Raw genomic sequence first — 20,456 nt, 5'->3', positions numbered from 1 at the left:
TTTGAAATTGGTCCAGTGTCACCTTGAAGCATCAGATGTTGTCTTGAGCACAAATATTTCACTAGTCGTTCCTCACCCTCCCAGCCTACAGACTGGAATTCCCTGTTCACTGAAAAATCTTCAATTTTGGACTTTTTCACTTTTCAACATGATTGACGCTGGCAGGGTACTACCTACAATTATGCCTGTAAGGAAATATTGCCCATTTTTTTGGAGAGAAAATAGTAGGGAGAAAAACCAGCTGCACCAGTTTGTTGATACATAGGGTTATCGCCACACTATGGGTGTATTGTTAGGTACAAATCTAAGGCTATTTACCTATTTTTTATTGGGACTAATAATTACATGGTCAGACTGCAGTACCACTTTAAAGTGCCATATAACTTCTGTTACTAGTCTACTACAGAATTACTATTGTTAAAGGAGAAAACTTACAGAAGTAATGTGTGTGAATAACCTGATAGCCTGGCAGAACTGAAGAAGCCTAACTAGACCCTCCTTCCCCGCCATTACTCCTGAACTTTCCCTGCAACAGACTGGAAGTCCTCTGGATGACTTGGCTATTCTGTGATCACAGGGTCCGATGACAGCTTGAGTAGCCACACACAAGCTGGCTTTAATCTAGCTAGCTCAGGTCCCAGAGCAGTGAAACCGTGGTGTGTGCAGGTTTCAGTGCAGGCAGTACAAGCCTGCCCAGAACCCTGGGTAATTACTCCTGGGACTATCCTGTGCTGGAGCAGCTTTGTTGCTCTGGGACCTGAGCTAGCTAAATTAATGCTTATCTACAGTGGTGTGAGTAGAAATCATTTCTTGCTGGTACTGCACTCATGGGAGGGACACAAGGGGGGGCACGTGACCTCCCCAAGTGACCCTCCATGTGACTCCTCCCCAGCCCACGGCTCCCATGCTCTCCCTGTCCCCTCCGACACCTCCTTACCTGTCTAAAATTTTACAACTGCATCTGTTAACCTGCTATACAGGTTTTTAGGTTTGCAAATCCGTGAACCTCTGCCTGTTTGAGATTTTATTATTATTTTATTTTGCTGGTCATAATGTGGGAGGGTATCCTCTCCATCCTCTGCTCATGAGATTATGTATGTGTGTCTTGTAGCAATCTTCTGAACACCAGTTGGAAGGTATTTTCTTTTCAGCAAGTGTGGACCGATTCTTTTCTCTTTTTCAGCTACACACTGATTAACACAAAACAATTGGGGCTGTTAAACTTTCTTCAAATTCCATAGAAAATTAAGTTTAGCTATATTTTCCAGTACAGTGATGAAATGGGTGTTTGTATGTACAAACATCAACATGCTTAACTACTCACTTTCCCCCCAAATATGTAGTATTCAGTCTGTTTATATGGAATATGGAAGTTGGGTGAGGAGCCATTTCAGCATATGTATGACTTATTAAAAGACAAATTTTAAGTAGAACTGTATCCTAAACTGCTTTATGGTATTGTAGCCAAACATTGCATTTCAATGGGGGATTCAACTTCCTTTATAGGAACTGAACAGACTCCTGAAACTCTACCACAAACGTAGTCCATGGACATGCAAATAATCCCATTATCTTCAATGGGATTGATCAAATGATTAAGGGTTTACAGGATTAGGTTCCAAGTTTGTAAATTATTCTGGGTGAAACTGACAATGCCTGAGCTGTCAGATCAGAAGGAGCTTCATTTGAATAAAGGTGGGCAGATCTGTGATAAGTCTTAGCTCCATTGCTAAGATGAGGAACATATTTTCTGCAAAGTTCTTGGCAGAATCCTGAGGCAGCTGGTTTAAGGCTGTCAGTGTCCGGCATTATAATCTTCACTTATAGTTCTCTCACTCACAAAGCTGGAAAATGAGGCATTTGTTTTCTTTATTTTGCTGCTCCAGTTCCAGTTAACAACATTCATATTAGACTAGTATGGCTGCAAAGAAGAATTCTATGTACACTGGGGACAACACTTGATTCCTGTCAGGATGCAGAACTGGGCTGACATCAGAATCCAAACATCCTCTGGTCAATGCAAGCATGATTTGGACTTGATCGGATGCAGTATGGATGTCATGGATAATTCAGACCAATGGGGAGAAACAGAATCAAAAACAAGTTTTAAACACCTTCCGCGTCTTCCCTCCCCCCCCTTCCCCTCTTGAAGACTCCTGACCATCTTAACAGCACAATACATATGCTAACAAACTTAAACAAAGCCTTTGTTTAAGTTTGTTAGCGTATGTATTGAGGTCCAGATACACGCCCTGATTGTGGGAGCCCTGGGCTCCTGGGACTCCCACAACAAGCCGGTACTGAGAGTGTGCGGAGTCGGTCGACACTACGCCCGGCTCATGAGACAGCTCATGGTGTCTGACACCATCAGGTGGTCCAGAGACATCTATACGGACACATCACGGGACACCGTTAATACCACGTTGAGTCATCGAGACCACCGACCAGGGAAATAACCCACTTCCTTCCCTGATAAACCAAGGGATGAACCCCACCCATGTACTTATCCGCTACACTGATACTAACTTGGACTCTTAATACATTTCATGGGTGGCGTACCCAAGCCCACTTATCCACTGATGCTTTAAAAACTCCTGCCCCCCAATCTGGGTCTATGCTGGTTATGTGATATGTATGTATCTCGTGATCCTTGTAACTGATACCTGTAATCCCTCATAACTCAAGCCTGACCCCAGATGTACAGTACCTTCCTTCTTAACTTGTGTATATTTAATTTTAAACATTAACTTTAATAAAAATTTTAATGCTGTTAAAGCCAGGTAAAGAATAAATGCCCTCCCTAGCCGTGTTCTGCTCCTTTAAGGAGCAGAGCGCAGCCCCTCCCCTCCCTCCGAGGGGGGGGGGGTAGCCCCTAGTCTTTCTGGTACCCTGTGCCCACTAAAAATCTCTTGCCGGTACTGTGTACTGGAGGGTACTGCCCTACTTGCACATATGGCAATTCAGTGTGCAGCAACCTGGAGTGTAAACCTGCGCAGTAGATCAAAGCTCACCAGGGAACTTTTAGCATGCAGCAAGCAGGACCCACGCTGCCAGTTAGTGAATAGCAGGCTAGTGGGCTGTAGTTTCACACCCCAGCTTGATGTGCACTAAATTGCCATATAGACAAGCCCTTAGTCTGACACCGCCCCACGCTGTGAAAACACTTCCCCCTCTTTCTGTCTCCCCACCACCTTGGTCTTTTCTGGCTGGCTAGTCCCGTTTCCTTCTGAACTCCATCACTCATGTTCCTTCCTGACCCTCAAATATCCCCTACCCGACTCCTCACCCCCCCCACCCCATTTTCCCCACCTCAGAGGCTGGATTAGAAACCAACAGTGGGAAATCTTGTCACAGCGAATCAGTGAGGATTTCTGACAGCAAGGAGGCAGGGTGGCATTCACTCCAGGCAAGCTATCCCTTGCTAACATCCTAGCCAACCCTGACAAACCTTTAGGAACAGCCCAGCTCTAATGGTATGTGTCTAACAATTAGCCAGTTTAAAGGTTAAAAGCTGACATACTGCCAAGCAATGAGACTAGCTCCGTACTCTAATTGAAGTAGGCAGATAGGAAGGATGTTGTGGTGGCATGAAGTAGAAGTCAGCTTCTAGCCCCAGCTCTGTCATGCATTTCCAGTGTAATGCTGGGATTTTTCAAAGGTGTTGATATCAGTAGGAGTTGCAGGTGCTCAGCACCTTTGAAAACCAGACCATTGACCAGTCTATTTCCTAGTTTCCCCATCTGCAAAATGAGGACAGTATTTCCCTACCTCAAAAGATCATTGTGATGCTTAATTCTTTATTCTTTGACGGACAGGTTCCACACAGATGTGTGCAGCGGGGAAATGGCTCTCAAAGCAAAGGACAATAGCTCTGAATGTTAGTAGGATCTTTCATTCAGTTTCCCTTCCCCCCGCCAATTAATTTGTAAAGCCCTTTTAACTACAAAAGCTAGCTGGGAACATGGCAGAGGTGCAGTCCCAGATCAGACAACAGGTTCAGCTAGTCTGGAATCCTGCCTGCCGAGATGGCCAGTGCCTGAGGCTCCCGCACCTAGGTGTTTGTGCAAAGGCTTTCTTGGTAGTGACAGGAGGAGATTCCCTTCCAACCCCTTCCTGTGATCAACCACCACCCTGGATCATGTGGCTTGGATGCTCTTGAAGTCTCCGGCTTGGCTCTCACACTTGCAAATGTTATAAAATGGGAGTTACCTGTGATACTCCCTACTAAGAGCCCTATATTCCTTTCCACTCTGATGAGCGAAGAAATGCCAACACGAGGGATCTGTCACTGGGACAGCCAGTTTTGGGGTTTGTTTCTCCATTCTACTTGATAGCTGGAACCCTGCCAAAATCAAGAGTCGGGGAGGGGGTCGGGATCTATCAGATTCTCTGCCCCCTTTCCAAATCTGCGAAGCAAACAGGAGCAAGCTACGGGCGCCAGTGTCTGTGTAATTTGCACATCTTCCCCCTCCACACTGTGGAATACCCTTCAGCAGTAATATGCAGTGTTGTTATGTTGGTTGGTCCCAAGATATTAGAGAGACAGACAGAGTGGGTGAGGTAAGACTTACCTCACCTGCTCTTGAGCAGTAATGTCAGGGGTGTGGCAAGTTACACACACAAGAGTGAGGTGTAAATATCACATGAGAGGGGAATGACAGTAGATTTAAAATCACGTGGGCTCATAGCTACACAAAGGTGGCATCATCATGTCGAGATATAATGTCCCAGGCTCAGGGTGGTGATTAGGGGTGGGGGAGGAGAATGGGGAGGTATAACGACATATGGAGGCAGATAATGACACAGGCATGACATAATGTCACATAAGGAATATAAGCAATAGTGGGGTTATACTGACACAGGGAAGGTGTGACACACAGAAACACGTGAGGTTGTATGTTGGCATATAGAGAACAGGCACAAGGAGGCTGTCTGAAGGATAGGGTTATAATGGTGCAGGTGGGTGATGGAATAAGCACAACAGCATGACTGGCCGGAGGGTAGGATGGAGTAGTTGGGGGGGTGTGGCAGGGTGAGTGGGGAGGGGGGTCTATGGAGGGGCGTATGGTGTGGGGAGGGGCGAATGGCAGGGTGAAAAGGGGAGGGCGGTAAGGGATGTACAGCAGGTGAGTGGCGTTGGGGTGTACCGTCGGCAGGGGAAGGGGGTATATGGGAGTATATGGCAGGGGGAGTGGGGCAGGGGTACAGGGTGTATGGAAGGTGAGAGGTCTGGGTGTACAGGGGGCTATGGCAGGGTAAGTGGGAATACGAGGGCTATGGCAGAGTGAGTTGGGAGGGGGGGTACACGGTGTCACACTAGGGTGTGGGGATGTATGGAAGCAGAGTGGCGTGGGGGTGCAGGGGTTGTACAGCAGGGTGAGTAAAGAGGGAGTAGGGGGTACAGAAGGTGAGGATGGAGGTGTAGGCGGGGTGAGGCGGTGCGGGGGGTACAGAAGGGGCGAGGGTATCGGGGTGCGTGTATGGAAGGTGCGTGGTGTGGGAGTACAGGGGGGTACACCAGGGTGAGAGGGGAGCAGGTACAGCAGGTGAGGGGTATGGAGGTGTACGGTAGGACGAACGGGGTGCGGGGGGTACCAAACGGGAGCGGGTATGGGAGTGTATGGAAGGTGAGCGGTGTGGGGGTATAGAGGTGTACAGCAGGGTGAGTGGTAAGAAGATACAGAAGGTGTAGAGAAGGTGAGTGGTGTAGGGAGGGATTCAGGGTGAGTGGGGAAGGGGTGCTGTATGCCATATATCTCTATGGGGTGACTGCTTGGGCTGTAGGAGACTGCAGGAGGCAGGAGCAGTAAAATCAAGGTGCCTTGGCAGGAGTCGGGGGAAAAAAAAGTACAGCCGAGCCAGCCAGGAGTCGAACCTAGAATCTTCTGATCCGTAGTCAGACGCGTTATCCATTGCGCCACTGGCCCTGCATATACTGAAGTATTCCGCGCTCGCTCTCTAACTACTCATTGACCCCGCCCCCACACACAGAGACCACTAATGGGTGGGAGTTCGGATCCAGGGGTGGGACTAAGAAGGGAATTGCAGCCAATCAAAGTTCCTCTGTGTCTCCGCCCATCGCCCGGCCCCTCTCCTCACTAGCTCCCTAGGGGGCGGAGCTACAACTCCACGCTTGGCCAATCCCTGGCCGTTTCGTCAAAACGTCTCACGCCCCTCTTCCCCCCACCCCAGCGGGAACCTTACAGTTCCGCTCTCTCCTGATCACTAGGGTGGCTCAGTGGGCGGGGTCGGAGCCGGAGACGCAGCCAATCACAGCAGCGCCAATCATTCCCTTCCGTGTCTGGAGCCCGGCCGCCGCAAGGTGTTTGGTTAGGTTTGTCCTGTGCGAGGCCCCGTCCTCAAGACCGAGACGCGTCAGGGTCAGAAAGACAAGAGAGTCCAGGACGCAGAACGGAGCTGAACCGGCAGCGGCGGGGCAGCCGGAGGGGGGCGATGGCGGCGACCGCGGGGGCCTATGAGAAGCTGAAGCTGTGAGTGACCCGGGGAAGCCACGCAGTCACCTGCCCCCCCCCCCATCTCCCCAGTTACCTGGAGCCGCCGGGCAGCGACTCCCCGCCCCGCCCTCCCCAGCGCCCGTTGGCCGCCTTCCTGCCCCCGGCGGCTTCATCCATCCTGCGCGGAGTGGGGTGACCCGCCCCCCGGCCGGGCGGAGGGAGCCGGACACGCGCAGAGGCGGCCGGGTGCGGTGCGGCCGAGTCCCAGCCTGTGCCCCCACCCTGCGGCCGGGCTGGCAGGACCGCCGGGCTGTGAGCTGCCCGGAGCAGGGGCACTGCGCTGCCTTCCTGCTTGTCCGCACAGGGGCCGGGGAGCTCTTAGCCCAGATGTCGTGCTGTGGGTGTATGCTCCTCCCCGGCCCCCTGGTGCACGGCCTGGCGATTGCGGGTCTCCGAGGCGTGGCTGCCCCGCTCTCTGAGCTGGGGGGAGAAAGGGAGACCACTGGCTTTTGTGGTTTTAAGGGGGATCCTTATGTCTCTTAACCCGGGGCTTGTTAAATCCTGGCACTTTCTGAATGAAGGAATTCAGCGGACACGCTCGTCCCTGCTTGGTGTCCTGTTTTGATCGGCTAATTAAACAGTTGACTTTTCATTTACCTGCCTTGTTACTTTTCAGGAAAGTTTTGGATCTGTAAACAGTGCCTGGTGCAAGGGAACAAGCCAAAGCTGCTACTTGATTGCCTGTTGGGTAACTACCTCAGTAAAGCAAGTAGTGATACCCAGGAGCCTTCTGGTGAATATATGAACACTAAAGTTTTGGAAATAGCTTTAGTGTTGCAATATTATTTGCCAACAGTAAGTTCCTTAGGCATCACTACCTGCTTTGTTGCACCGCTCTGTTGTCAGTTTGTCAAATGAAGTAAACAGCAGTAATTTCTGGTTTCTTTTTCAGTTTTGGGGCATGCATGTGTTTTTTTTGTTTGTTTTTGTTTTTAAGGAGCTTGAGGCATGATTTCCCCATAAAAACTTTTAACCTTCTGATTTGTTTACTTTTTTGTAATATAATGGGCAGAACAGAACCTCTTATGCTTTCATGTGCCAGATGACATTTAAATGCTTGTTTCATTCAGCCAATAAAATTACATTACAGACCCAATATTGAGAAAGACTAAGGAGGCATGTGTTAGAAGACCTTATTTTTGGCACTTGTAATTTCCTGGAAAAATTATACTTTATACTGAAACTTTTCATGCTTGGCCTAAACCCAAAGGTGAAGTGTGTGTGTGTTTTGGGCAGGGAAAGAGGGGAGGAAGGAAGGGGTAGGAAGCTCTGTATTCTTATAAAGGTATTTGAGGTATTTCACATGTTTGGAGAACAAAACATACCCTGTGCTGGGTATGAACTTCTTAAAATTAAACCACTTGTGTTGTCTTGTGGCGAAAACAGCATCCAAATGATATTTTAAGCCTCACTTTTGGACAATAATTAGTCAAACAAAATTTAACCAAAATTTCTGAAGCTAAAACAGTCTCCTTTTGGATCGAGAACAAATATAAGGAATTTTAGCCCACTGTTTAATTCTGTATATAATTATAATTATAGCATTTGACCTGTTTGTTCTGCTATGAGTATATTTATTGGCGAGAGAGCTGTTCTTGGGGGATTTGTTTAATCCCTGTTATAGATTTGTTGACTCTGGCACTTGTAGTCTGAGTTGTGATTAAATTCAATGCCAGGAACAGAAGAGAGTTTTCCTGAGGTGTCATTTTGTGAAAATTATAGTCCCTGATCCTACAAGCACTTACGAAAGTGAAGCCAATGGTACTACAGGCATATTTAAAGTGAATCAAACACAAGTATTTGCATAATCAATGTCATAGTGATCACTGAGTCTTAAAGACTGTTGAACAGAATACACTAGGAAGCAGGTATGTTTGCAGAGTGCCTCAAAGAAACTCTTTTTGATGTTGTGTAGTTAGTCTTAAATCCGCATCAAAGCTCTTAAATGAATGTTAGTCATGGGAAAATCATTTACTATTCAAAGAAGATGATTTGTTTTCTTCCTAAACTTGAGCAACATAAATTATACTGTATTTAACTTCTCAAAAGATTGCATACACACAACTAAACATTTTTGTATTATGTCATTCTGAGTTGTTATCCATTTTCAACTGGAACAGATAAAATATTTCCATGAAAATTACTGTTAACCTGCAGTTAACAACAATATTTAGAGTTCATTCTCTACTACAGGGATTTTAATCTAGTAGAAAGAAAGTCTGCATATATTCACTGTAGCAAGGTTTCATTGGATGGACCATTATTGATAAAATTTCCGATTCCAGTTATCAAAAACCAGTTTCACAAAATTCTAGTCGCTTGCTTGCTCACTCATCAAAAATGTACTTCAATTTGACAAACACTATATTTTCATTATTGTTATTACATTCATTGTGAGGGTGAATAAGCAGAATGATATGCCTGGAATGGTAAATCAGCTTTTATTATCATAGAAAAACAGTAACAAAACCACCTCCTTATGATCAAAGTCATTTTAATCCTGTGGAGGGAGGGCCTGGTCTGACCAGAAAGGAGTGTATTAAAAAAAAAAAAAAAAGCCGAACTTGTGTGTGGTGTGTGTTTTTTGTTTTTGTGTAGAGGTGGACAAATTGGTGACTTACAGCTGGCATAAACCATTAAATTAAGAAATTTTCTAGATGTTCCCAGAACTCTGCTTTGGTTAGAGGTGTGGGGCAAACAATTACACCTCTAGATTCAAGACTAAACGTTAACGGGAATGGATGCATGATGTTTCTAGCATAAGGCGGTGGCCAATATTCGTCGCTTTATTTAAAAAGAATGCTGAGCTAATGTGATCAATTTTTTATTAATTTTCATAAACAAAAAATACAGATGGTATTACAACTACATATAGCTAGTACGTTACCAAATATCACACATTTCACAGGATAGCCGATAAAATTATGCAATTATATAACTTTTCACTTGTCACAGCTGCAAGATCATACAATACAAAATCAATATTACACAGACATAACATGTTAAGGGGGGATAATAACAATAAAAAGACATTCAAATAGGCAAAAAAAAAAAAAAAGAGGAGGGGCAGGGGAAGAGGGAAAGGAAAAGAGAGGTCAAGTGGAATGCCGTTATTTGAGCTCTCTCAGCATTCTTTATCCAGGTGTATCAAGAAATAGAGACCCAATTTCTTTGAATTCTCATAATTGTTTTCTGCATTGATAAGCTATTCTTTCTTTGGCTGCTAACTCATACAGGTCTGAATACCACTGCTCTATTCTTGGCATAAGTCTACTCCTTTTTTGTAAAATCATGTGCTTGATGAACATTTACAGCCCTCAAGAACCAAAATATTTGTGGTGAAGTTGAACCCACTGCAGCAAGCACATAACCTATGATGTAACTTCAGCTGAGATTTGGTTGCTGAAGCCAAGCACTATTTTTACTCTTGTGTCCACCTCTTTCCATGGTGTCTGACTGTTGGGCAGTCCCATAACATATGCATGAGGGCTCCTTTTTCTTTATTACAGCGCCAACAAACATCTGAAGACAGGGCCCCCATCTTGCACAACCTCTGGCACGCAATACATTTTGAATGGAATCTTTTGCTATATCAGGCATAGCTTGAGATCCACAGGACCGTTTTTAACATTCTGTAATATGCCCTGCCACTGGGGATCTTTTAAGGGCTGTGAATCTGATAACTCTCCTTCCCATACTTTCACAAAGAACTTCAGACAAGTGGAGTTCCTCTTCAGTAGTAACGCATACATAGTGGACATAGGCCTGGATAGTTTGTGGAACATTTCTAAAGTACCCAGTAGCTCTGGGGCCTCTGGCAGTCCTACAGCATCTGGACCAAACTGATTTGTTAGCAAGTGTCTTAGTTGCAAGTACTGCTATTCTGTTGAGGGTGGCAGGTCATATCAGAAATGTAGGGTTGGAAGGGACCTCGAGAGGTCAAGTTCATCCTGCAGCCCTGAGGCAGGACCAAGTAAACCTAGCTCATCCCTGACAGGTATATGTCTAACCTGTTCTTAAAAACCTCCAATGATGGTGATTCCACAGTGTCCCTTGGAAGCCTATTCCAGAGCTTAACTACCCTTATAGTTAAGTCTTTCCTAATATCTAATTTAAAATTACCTTGCTTCAGGTTAAGCACATTACATCCACTGAAGGCAGGACAAGAAGTATAGAACAATTGATCACAGTCCTCTTTATAGCAGTCCTTAATATATTTGAAGACCATTATCAGGTCCCTCCTCAGTCTTTTCAAGACTAAATATGTCCAGTTTTTTTAACCTTTCCTCACGAGACAGGTTTCCTAAACCTTTTATCATTTTTGTTACTATCCTTTGGACTCTGTCCAATTTTTCCCCATGCTTCCTAAACTTTGGTGCCCTGAATTGGATACAGTACTCCAGCTGAGGCCTCACCAGTGCCAAGTAGAGCAGGACAATTGCCTCCTGTGTCTGACATACTACTTTTCTGTTAATACACCCCAGAATATTTTCATTTTGCACAGCTGCATCACGTTGTTGACTCGGATTCAATTTGTGATCCAGTGTAACCTCCAGATCCTTTTCAGCAGTTCTACCACCTAGCCAGTTATTCCTCATTTTACAGATGTGCATTTGATTTTTGCCTTCCTAAGTGAAGCACTTTGCACTGGTCTTTATTGAATTTTATCTTGTTGATTTCAGACCAGTTCTCCAATTTAAGGTCCTTTTGAATTCTAATCCTGTACTTCAAAGTGCTTGCAACCCCTTCCAGCATTGTCACCTACAGATTTTATAAGCATACTTGCCACTGTGTTATTCAATCATTAAGGAAAATACTGATTTTTCCAGACCCAGAAATTGCTCCTGCAGGACCCCACTAAATATGTTCTCCTAGTCTGACAGCAAATCTTTGATAACTTTGAGTACAGTCTTTCACCCAGTTGTGCACCTACTTTATAGTAATTTCATGTAGACCACATTTCCCTAATTTGCTTATGAGAATGTCATGTGGGATTTTGTGAAAAGCCTTACTAAAATCAAGATACATCACGTACTATTACTTCCAACCATCCAGAAATGCTGTCAAAGAAGGAAATTAGGTTGGTTGGCATGATTTGTGTTTGACAAATCTATGCTGGCTATTCCTTATAACCTTATTGCACTCCAAGTGCTTATAAACTGATTGTTTAATACCTAAAAAGATACTGGAACAAGTTATCAAAGTTAAGCTGACTGGTCTATAATTCCACGGGTCCTCTTAGTACCTATAGGGGCATTAGAAAGGGGAACGTTTGCCCTTTTCCAGTGTTCTGGGACCTCCCCTATCACCCATGAGTTCTCAAAGATAATTGCTAATGGTTCTGAGATTTTCAGCAAGTTCCTTAAGTACCCTAAGGTGAATTTCATCAGGCCCTGCTGATATGAATACATCTAATCTGTCTAAATATTCTTTAATCTGTTCTTTCCCTATTTTGGTTTCCGTTTCTCCCCCCTTGTTGTTAATATAAATAGTATTGCTTCAGTGTTAGAAAAGATACAAAGTTCTCATCCTTGACTAATTGGAAAATCCATATGATGCCCTTGCTCAGCCAGTTCCTCCAAATAGGTTTCTTTCACAATTTGCAAGTCTGGGTTACCCCACATAGATGCTTTTACATGACAGCAAGGATGAAATGGATACTTTTTGGCTAGGATAACTCCGACCCTTTGGGCAACCACCATTCTTGTAGGTCCCTTATTTTTCTCTACGGGACAAAAAGAGGAACCAAGCACACCTGCAGGGGGATGTATTGGCTGTATTAACATCTATTCATTTTCTACCCATGTGGGTATAAGGATGTTATCATGCTGGAACCAATTTGACATGACATGATAAAAGCATAATAGTAATTATATAGATCTGGGATCCCAATCCTTCCCCTTCCCCCCTCCCCCCGTTGACTATAGGGAAATAGACTTTTCTAAGTGATAGCTGAGCAACACCTAGAGTTAATTTTGGAGTTGAAATAGCTCCCCTGTGAATGGAAGACACATTTGTTCTTCCTCTGGAACAAGTTGTGGATAAATTCCTCAGCAGAATGGAGCCCTGTTCCAAGTTTTAAAATACTTGGTGGACACCTGTGGTCTGATGGGTTACGTTTACAAGTCTAGCAGCGTCTAGGGATAATGTCTATCTGAAAACTCAGATTAAATTTCCTGTCAATTCCTAGTGGGATCTATAGCTTTTGTATCAGCCTCTCACTAATAGCTATCTAAGGGCCAAATCCTGCAACTGGATCTTTATAGGTAGACTCATGATTCTCTATGGAGCCCTATTGAATGTTATGGTGCTTTGCAATTGCAGGTTCTGGCCCTAAGTTTGAAACTGGTTCCCCTGCATCCTCCTCCCAAGCTGCTGAAAGAGGAAAAGTACTTTGGGGAAAATTCCACTATTGCAAGCAGTGATATCAGCACAAAGGTAGATGGGGAACAACTGTACTCTACTATGATGTCATTTACTGCTGCTCAGATCAGGTCTAAATGACATTGGTTAAAACACTAGTGTCTGTCTGAACCATATCTATGCTAGTATTACCACTGGTGGAGCTGCACCGGTGGTTACTGAAAAGGTGGGAGACTGTCTGCGGGCAACAAGTCGTCTGTATTTCAGTTTCACTATCTTTCTCCATCTTCAGAGGTGAACTGGGGAGAAGTAGTATCTATTACACTACCCTCCTGTAGTCACTTTTTAAGTAACTCCAGTACCTGTCTCAGGTGAGCTTTCCCAAACAAGGGCAGCATGAAATCAACATGATTCTTGTCAGTGATTCAGAACCTTGGGGGTAGTAGCAGTGAAACTGATCAGCTTGGTTAGTATCTGTCTCTCCTTCCAAAGTCTGCAGACTCTCATAATATTTATCCTTTTACTTTGGTTCACATTTGGAAGTTTTTCTTCAGTCTCAAGGGTAAGAAACTTGATTTGCAATTTCTGCAGAAGTTGACTTAAGTCCCTGTGTTTGCCAGGGAAAACGGGTCACTTGCCAGTGATAAGTGGATTTTTCAGGCTTTGGCCCTAACCTCATCTTTTCCTTTTCTACACACACTAGACTTCCATATTTTTGAAAGTACTTAGTGAACCAGCATCTAGTAACAACTAGAAGTCTTTATAGCATGGTAGTTAGTTTATTGGAAATACACATCAGATTATTATAGCCTGCCTGCAAGGTGACATTGGTATAAATGGAGGGAAGCTGCCTGCATCTCTTTCTGGCTAAAGATAAGTGGTAATTGTAGTTCTACTGGGACCCAGAGCTGAGGAAGCTACAACTTGAGCAAGAAATACTTGAATGTTAAATGTGACTTTTATTGGACTAAATACATATTTTGAATTTTAATTTATAAGTAGCACTTTTCTTGTGTGGCTGGCTTTTCTTTACACTTAGTTCCACTAGCTTGATACTAGAGGCTTTTTGGGACTGTCTACTTTACTACTTTCGTTTTTTGCCTCCTCCCCCGCTGTCCCCGGAAACTACAGTAGGTTACTACATTCTTATTCAATGGAATACCCAAATAGGGAGAGAGCCTGTATATAAACAAGTGTTTCTAATGTTTAATTAGCACACCTGTTAACTTGGAATATCTGGGAACTATGCCATGTCAAAATAACACGCTTATATTTCTTTATACTTACTAATACTTAAAATTGTACATCTTCAAAGTGCTGTGTAAACACCAACACCTCTATTTGTCCCCATTCTCAGAGTCCATCTTGATGGTACTTTGAGTATAATGTATACATTACTACATAGAACAGGATGTACTTTTTTTATTTATTTTTATTGCAATATTTAGAGGATGGCATTGAGGAGTGTCCTGCATTAGAGTAATGTTAAGCATTATGATATAAATCAATTGCTGAAGTGAAGGGTAAAAGGATTCTTAAGTGATATTGAACACAGAGCTTTCTTTAATTGTTGTCATAGCATCAAAGAGCAAAACTCATCATGCCTCTGTTTTTATCAGAAAACACCAATACTCTTTTCAGTAAAATCAGCATAATTAAAACTCTGTGTGTAACTGGTTTTTAGTGTTTCGTTTTTTTCCCCCTTCACAATGCACATTACCACCCTCAAACTCAGCATGTGAAATTACAAAGAATGTAAGAACTGCCATACTGGGTCAGACCAATGGTTCATCTGGCCCTGTATCCTGTCTCCAACAGTGGCCTGTACCCAAGCTTTGTGGGAGTGTACAGAACAGTGCTGTTGGAATGATCCACCCCTGTATTCTCTTCCCGGCTTCTGGTAGTCAGAGGTTTAGGGTCATTCGAGCATGGGGTTGCATTCCTGACAATCTTGGCTAATAGCCATTGATGGAGCTATCCTCTTATCTAGTGTGGTTTTTTTTTTTTGTTTTTGTTTTTTTTTTAACCTAATTATACCTTTGGCCATCACAACATCCCACAGGTTAATTGTGGTCTGTGTGGAAAAAGTACTTCCTCTTTTTTGTGTTAAACCTGCTGTCTGTTAATTTTACTGAGTGATCCTTGGTTTTTGTATTGTGAAAAGGTAAATACATAACACTTCTCTTTCCACACCATTCATGATTTTATAGACCTCTATCATATTTCCCCCCTTAATCATATTTTATTTTTCTAAAATGAACAGGCCTAATCTTTTTAGTCTTTCTTTATATTGAAGACATACCATACTCATGATTATCTTTGTTGCCTTTCCAGTTCCTCTATATCCATGGTTCTCAAACTTTTGTACTGGTGACCCCTTTCAGATAGCAAGCCTCTGAGTGTGACCCCCCTCCCCTATAAATTAAAAGCACTTTTAAATATATTTAACACCATTATAAATGCTGGAGGCAAAGCGAGGTTTGGAGTGGAGGCTGACAGCTTGTGACCCTCCATGTAATAACCTTGTGACCCCTGATGGGTCCCAACCCCAGTTTGAGAACCCTTGCTCTATATATCTTTTTTGAGATGAGGCCACCAGAACTGGACACAGTATTCATGGTGTGAGCACACACTGGATTTACATGGTGACATTATGATCTTTTCTATCATTCTGTTAGCCTTTTTGACTGCCGTTGCACACTGATCTTTAGAGAAGTTTTTAGAGAACTATGCACAGTGACTCCAAGATCTTTCTTGGGTTCTAAATTCGCTGTTAGCACTCATCATTATGTATGTGTAGTTGGGATTATTTTTTCCAATATGCATTACTTTGTACTTATCAATGAATTTCATCCATTATTTTGTTGCACAGTCACACAGTTTTGTAAGATCCCTCTGTAACTCTTTGCAGTTATCTTTGGACTTACAAAATTATTCAAGATGACATCTGCAGACTACCCCACTTCACTCCTTTTTGAGATCATTAATGAATATGTTGAACAGCACAGGTCCCAGTACAGATCCTTGGGGGATCTTGCTATTTACAATGGAGAGAGCATTATGAAAGCTGACCATTTTATTCCTACCCTTTGTTTCCTGTCTTTTAACCTGTTACTGATTCATGAGAGGACTTCCCTGTTATCTCATGACTCTTTACTTTGCTTAAGAGCATTTGTTGAGAGACCTTGTCAATGGCTATCTGAAAATCCAAGTACAGTATTTTAACTGGATCAACTGGGTAACCTGCATGCATATTGACACCCCCAAATACTTCTGATAGATTGGTGAAGCATGACTTGTCTTCACAAAAGCCATGTTAACTCTTCTTCAGCAAATCATGTTTGTGTCTGATAATTCTGTTCTTGACTATAGTTTCTACCAATTTGCCCAGTATTAAAGTTAGACTCTCAGATCTGTAATTGCCAGGATCTCCTCTCGAGTCCCTTTTTATAAATGGTGTTACATTAGCCACCTTCCAGTCACCTGATACAGAGGCTTGTTTCAGTGGTATGTTATATGCTACAGTTAGTAGTTCTACAATATCATATATGAATTCCTACAGAATTTGAGTGAATACCATCTGGTCCTGTTGACTTATTTCTATTTAATTTAATAATTTGTTCAAAACCTCTTCTATTTATCCATCAGTGTGGGACAGTACTTCAGATTAATTACCCAAATAGGATAGCTCTGATGTGGATATCTTCCCCACAGGCTCTGCAGTGAAGACCATTGCAGTGAATTCATTTAGCTTTTCTGTAATGGCCTTGTGTGCTCCTTTAGTGGCCCCATTGCCTGTTTGGCAGACTTCTTGCTTCTGATGTACTTAAAAAGATTCTTACCATTAGTTTTTTCATCCTTGGTAAGTTGCTTCTCAAATTTTTTCTTGACCTGCCTTATTATTCTTCTACACTTAACCTGCCAGAGTTTGGCCACCTTCCTATTAATCCTTGCTAGGATTTGACTTCCAAATCTTAAAGGATGCCTTCTTGCCTCTAATGACCTCGATTACTCTGCTGTTTAGCCATGGTGGCATTCTTTTGGTCCTCTTGTTGTCTTTTATGATTTGGGGTATACATTTAGTGTGAACCTCTATTATGGTGTTTTTAAATAGCCCCTTGCAGCTTCAGGCATTTACCTTTGTGACAGTTCCTTTCAATTTCCATTCAATGAGAGTCGTCATTCGTTTTTTGATGTTTCCCCTTTTTAAAATGAAATGTTCTGTGTGTGTGTGTGTGGTTTGTATTTCTCCCTATAAGGATGTTAAACTTAATTACATTATAGTCACTATTACTGAGTGGTTCAGCTACAGTTACCTCTTGGACCAGATCCTGTGCTCCATTTAGGACTAAGACAAGAATTACCTGTCCCCTTGGGGGTTCCAGGACTAGCTGCTCCAAGAAGCAGTCATTTATGGTGGCTAGTAATTTTATCTCTGCATCACACCTGTCAATATGAGGATAGCTGAAATAATCCACTATTATTCCACTTTCTGCTTTAGTCGCCTGTCTAACCTCTCTTAGTGTTTCACAGTCACTGTCACCATCCTGTTCAGGTGGTCGGTAGTATATTCCTATTGCTATATTCCTTTTTATTCAGGCATAGAATTTCTATCCATAGAGATCCTATGGTGTAGTTCATTTCATGTAAGATTTTTTTTACCTTATTTGACTCTGTGCTTTCTTTAACATTTAATGTCACCTGCTACCAGTGTGACCTACTCTATCATTTCTATATATTTATGCCCTGGTATTATCATGTCCCATTGATTATCCTCATTCCACCATGTTTCTCTGATGCCTCTTATATCAATACACTCATGTAATTCCAGGCACTTTAGTTCACCCATCTTAGTATTTTTAGACTTCTATAATTTGTATATAAGCACTTATACATTTTGTCAATATTCAGTTTCTTGCCTTCATTATTATGTTTTAAATGGGACTCTATCTTGTTTGACTGGCTATTCCTTACTAGCTTCTACCTGTACTTTACCAACTTCTTTCCTATCCTCTATACTAGGATATACATAAATTCATCCGTAAGGGATATCATTGTCTCACATGTGGGCTCCTCTGCACTTATCAGCTTTGTACAAAGCAAATATTCAAACTACAAATGAGAAAATATTGCACTTAATTTCTAAATTTTAATCAAGCTAATACATATATAAGCTGCAGTACTTGAATCACATTTCACCTTTCTTGGGTTTTATTATATTAGAACTTGATCTGGATGCTTAGTTGTGTAAGCAGAGAATTCTAACATTTTCAATTCTTAAATTTAAGTTCACTGCTGTTTCTTTTTTAAGCTATTAATAGAAGCAGCAAAAGCTGCCAAAACTTCTAAAAACAGAAAAATGATGCTCTGAGCAACTTATTCCATGAATAGAAAACACAAATTGCTGTTTGATAACCAAAATGCACTACTTTAATGAATATTTCTGAAGAAACTCATTTATCATCAACTGAGATTCTTAAAATATAGAAAACTGTGGTAAAGCTGAGTTGCACTCAGGAAGAGGAGGAATCCTTATGACATGTGACTTTTTTATTTTTATATAGTTCCAAAATATGTATACATTCTCTAAAGATGCTTTGGAAAGCTGTTGAGCAGAATTTGTCCCATTTTTAACTGCCACTTGCACAGACATACTACTTTCTTCACAGTACACATATGCAAAAACAGTTTGAATTTAAAATATGATTTATAGCCTCCTAGTACATACTAAATACCTGAAAAATATGGATCTTACAAGTTATACTATAAAAGTATAATAGACTTTTAGTATCAATTGGAGCAGTCTCTCAACTATTCAGTGAAGACTTCGAGTAAGTATATTGTGTGTGTGAGAGTGAGGTCTTGACTTCTGTTTGGGAGTGAGGAGGATTTTAATGTGAGCTGAGTAATTTTTAATTTTTTCCTATCTTAATACTGTATTCATTTACATGTACCTACCCACAATGAAGTTCCAGCTCTCAACTATTTCATAGCCGTGATAGTGTTTGAACTGAAGAAACAAACCAAAGGACTCGATTTTGGTGGTGGTTCCCCTGTGTTTTCTTCTTTGTGCACTTTAAGCCAAGATTGTTGAAAGCATTCTCTGATTTTTAGTCTCCATGCTTTTGTGTGTGTGTTCTTGTCTCTATTTTTTTAAACTATTGAACAGCAGAGATTAGAGCATTGGTTTGATGCCGCTCATTTAGTTGAAGTCAAGACTGTTGGACATATTCCTTCTGTTGAGCTGCACTGACGTCAGTGTCTTGTTAATAACTTCTTGATGCAGTCTGCTAATCAGATGGGATAACAGCAGCCTGTGTAGAATTCTCAGATACAAATGAAAAATATGAAGATCATAGGAAAGTTGAGTTTGTTTTGAATGTGAAAGTTAGTCAGAAGTTCTGAATCTTATTTTCTGGAAAATCTATTTCCTTTCATATTTTTGCATTACAAATAGAATCCAGATCTGATGGATTTTCAACACTGCTCCAATTGTTTTTAGTATAAGTACAACCAAATAACTCTGATCCCTGACTACAGTGAATAATCCCCCTCATCTCCATGGTGTCTGATATATTTCATTCTTGCTTACATTAAAGTGAGCATGTGCAGTATTTTTTTTATGTGCATGTGATAAACATCATGTGTCATAATCCTACTTTTAATATGTTGCCTGATTTTAGGAGGTTAATATTATTGTTTATATAGGCTTGCCAATTAAGATGATCAGAAGATAAAGTTCTTGTCCCAGAATCAGGTTACACAGTTTTCAAGGATCCTCAGGGTGTATGACAAGGACATTACATTGAGAACAAAATACAGCCTTAAAGACTTGTATTGAGATAAATGGAATAGCAATCAAATAGAAAAATAATCAGAATTACAAAGGCAATAATATTATTCTAGAGGTACATATGGTATTATATACTATAAAGCTTTCTAGATTAACGTACTCTCTCACCCTTCCTTGATAACCTGGTGGTAATAGACAAAGGACCAGCCTCAACTCTGGCATCCCAAAGAGTCCGATGGTCCAGGTTCCTTAATTCTCGAGTGGGAGGTGAAGAACTTGGGAGAAGCTAGAGTGGTAAAAAGCTAAAGGAAAAACTACTGAAGCTAACTTAAAGTTTGACTTATCTAGTTTAAGAACTAACCATTAAGAATTAAAAAATACGAACTAAAACTAACATGGTGGGTTGCCCCCCTTTATAGAGCCTGAGCACTATGTGCCTCCTTCCATGTCCAAACTTAATTTCCTCACCCTCAGAATCTCAGGGCACACTTACTCTATAGGCTGGCATGTTCATATGTCTGTATGACATATTCATACATAGTAATAACTACTAGCTCAGTCTCACATCTGATGTTTCTGGCCTAACTGGTTATTTCCAAGTTCTTTGTTTAGTTTATAGAGGGCATGAACTTAGCTAGTCCCCTATCTATGCCACCTGGCTTTAATACATCCTCACTTACCTATGAGCTAAAGGTCAGATGTGAGACTGAGCTAGTAGTTATTACTATGTATGAATATGTCGTACAGACATACGAACATGCCAGCCTATAGAGTAAGTGTGCCCT

General features: G+C 42.1%; 1 protein-coding gene and 1 non-coding gene across 2 annotated transcripts in view; one reads left to right on the top strand and one right to left on the bottom strand.

Annotated features, from left to right (window-relative positions):
* Positions 1-5,854: 5,854 nt before the first annotated feature.
* Positions 5,855-5,927, bottom strand: TRNAR-ACG. Its single transcript has one exon. It is a non-coding gene; the product is annotated as a tRNA-Arg (tRNA).
* Positions 5,928-6,428: 501 nt separating this feature from the next.
* The window catches only part of LOC113405160 (phosphatidylinositide phosphatase SAC1), a 54,468-nt gene continuing 40,440 nt past the window's right edge, over positions 6,429-20,456 (top strand). Inside the window, exon 1 of the mRNA XM_026646082.1 lies at positions 6,429-6,491. Within this exon, the coding sequence (XP_026501867.1) occupies positions 6,454-6,491 (38 nt within the window). The 5' untranslated portion in view covers positions 6,429-6,453. The remainder of the gene's footprint in view (positions 6,492-20,456) is intronic.

Source organism: Terrapene carolina, unplaced genomic scaffold (genome assembly GCF_002925995.2).
Source record: "Terrapene carolina triunguis isolate 2854851 unplaced genomic scaffold, T_m_triunguis-2.0 Scaffold34029, whole genome shotgun sequence".
NCBI lineage: Eukaryota > Metazoa > Chordata > Testudines > Emydidae > Terrapene > Terrapene triunguis.
Note: the sequence above shows the minus strand (reverse complement) of the source record. Positions and strands in the feature narration are given on the sequence as shown.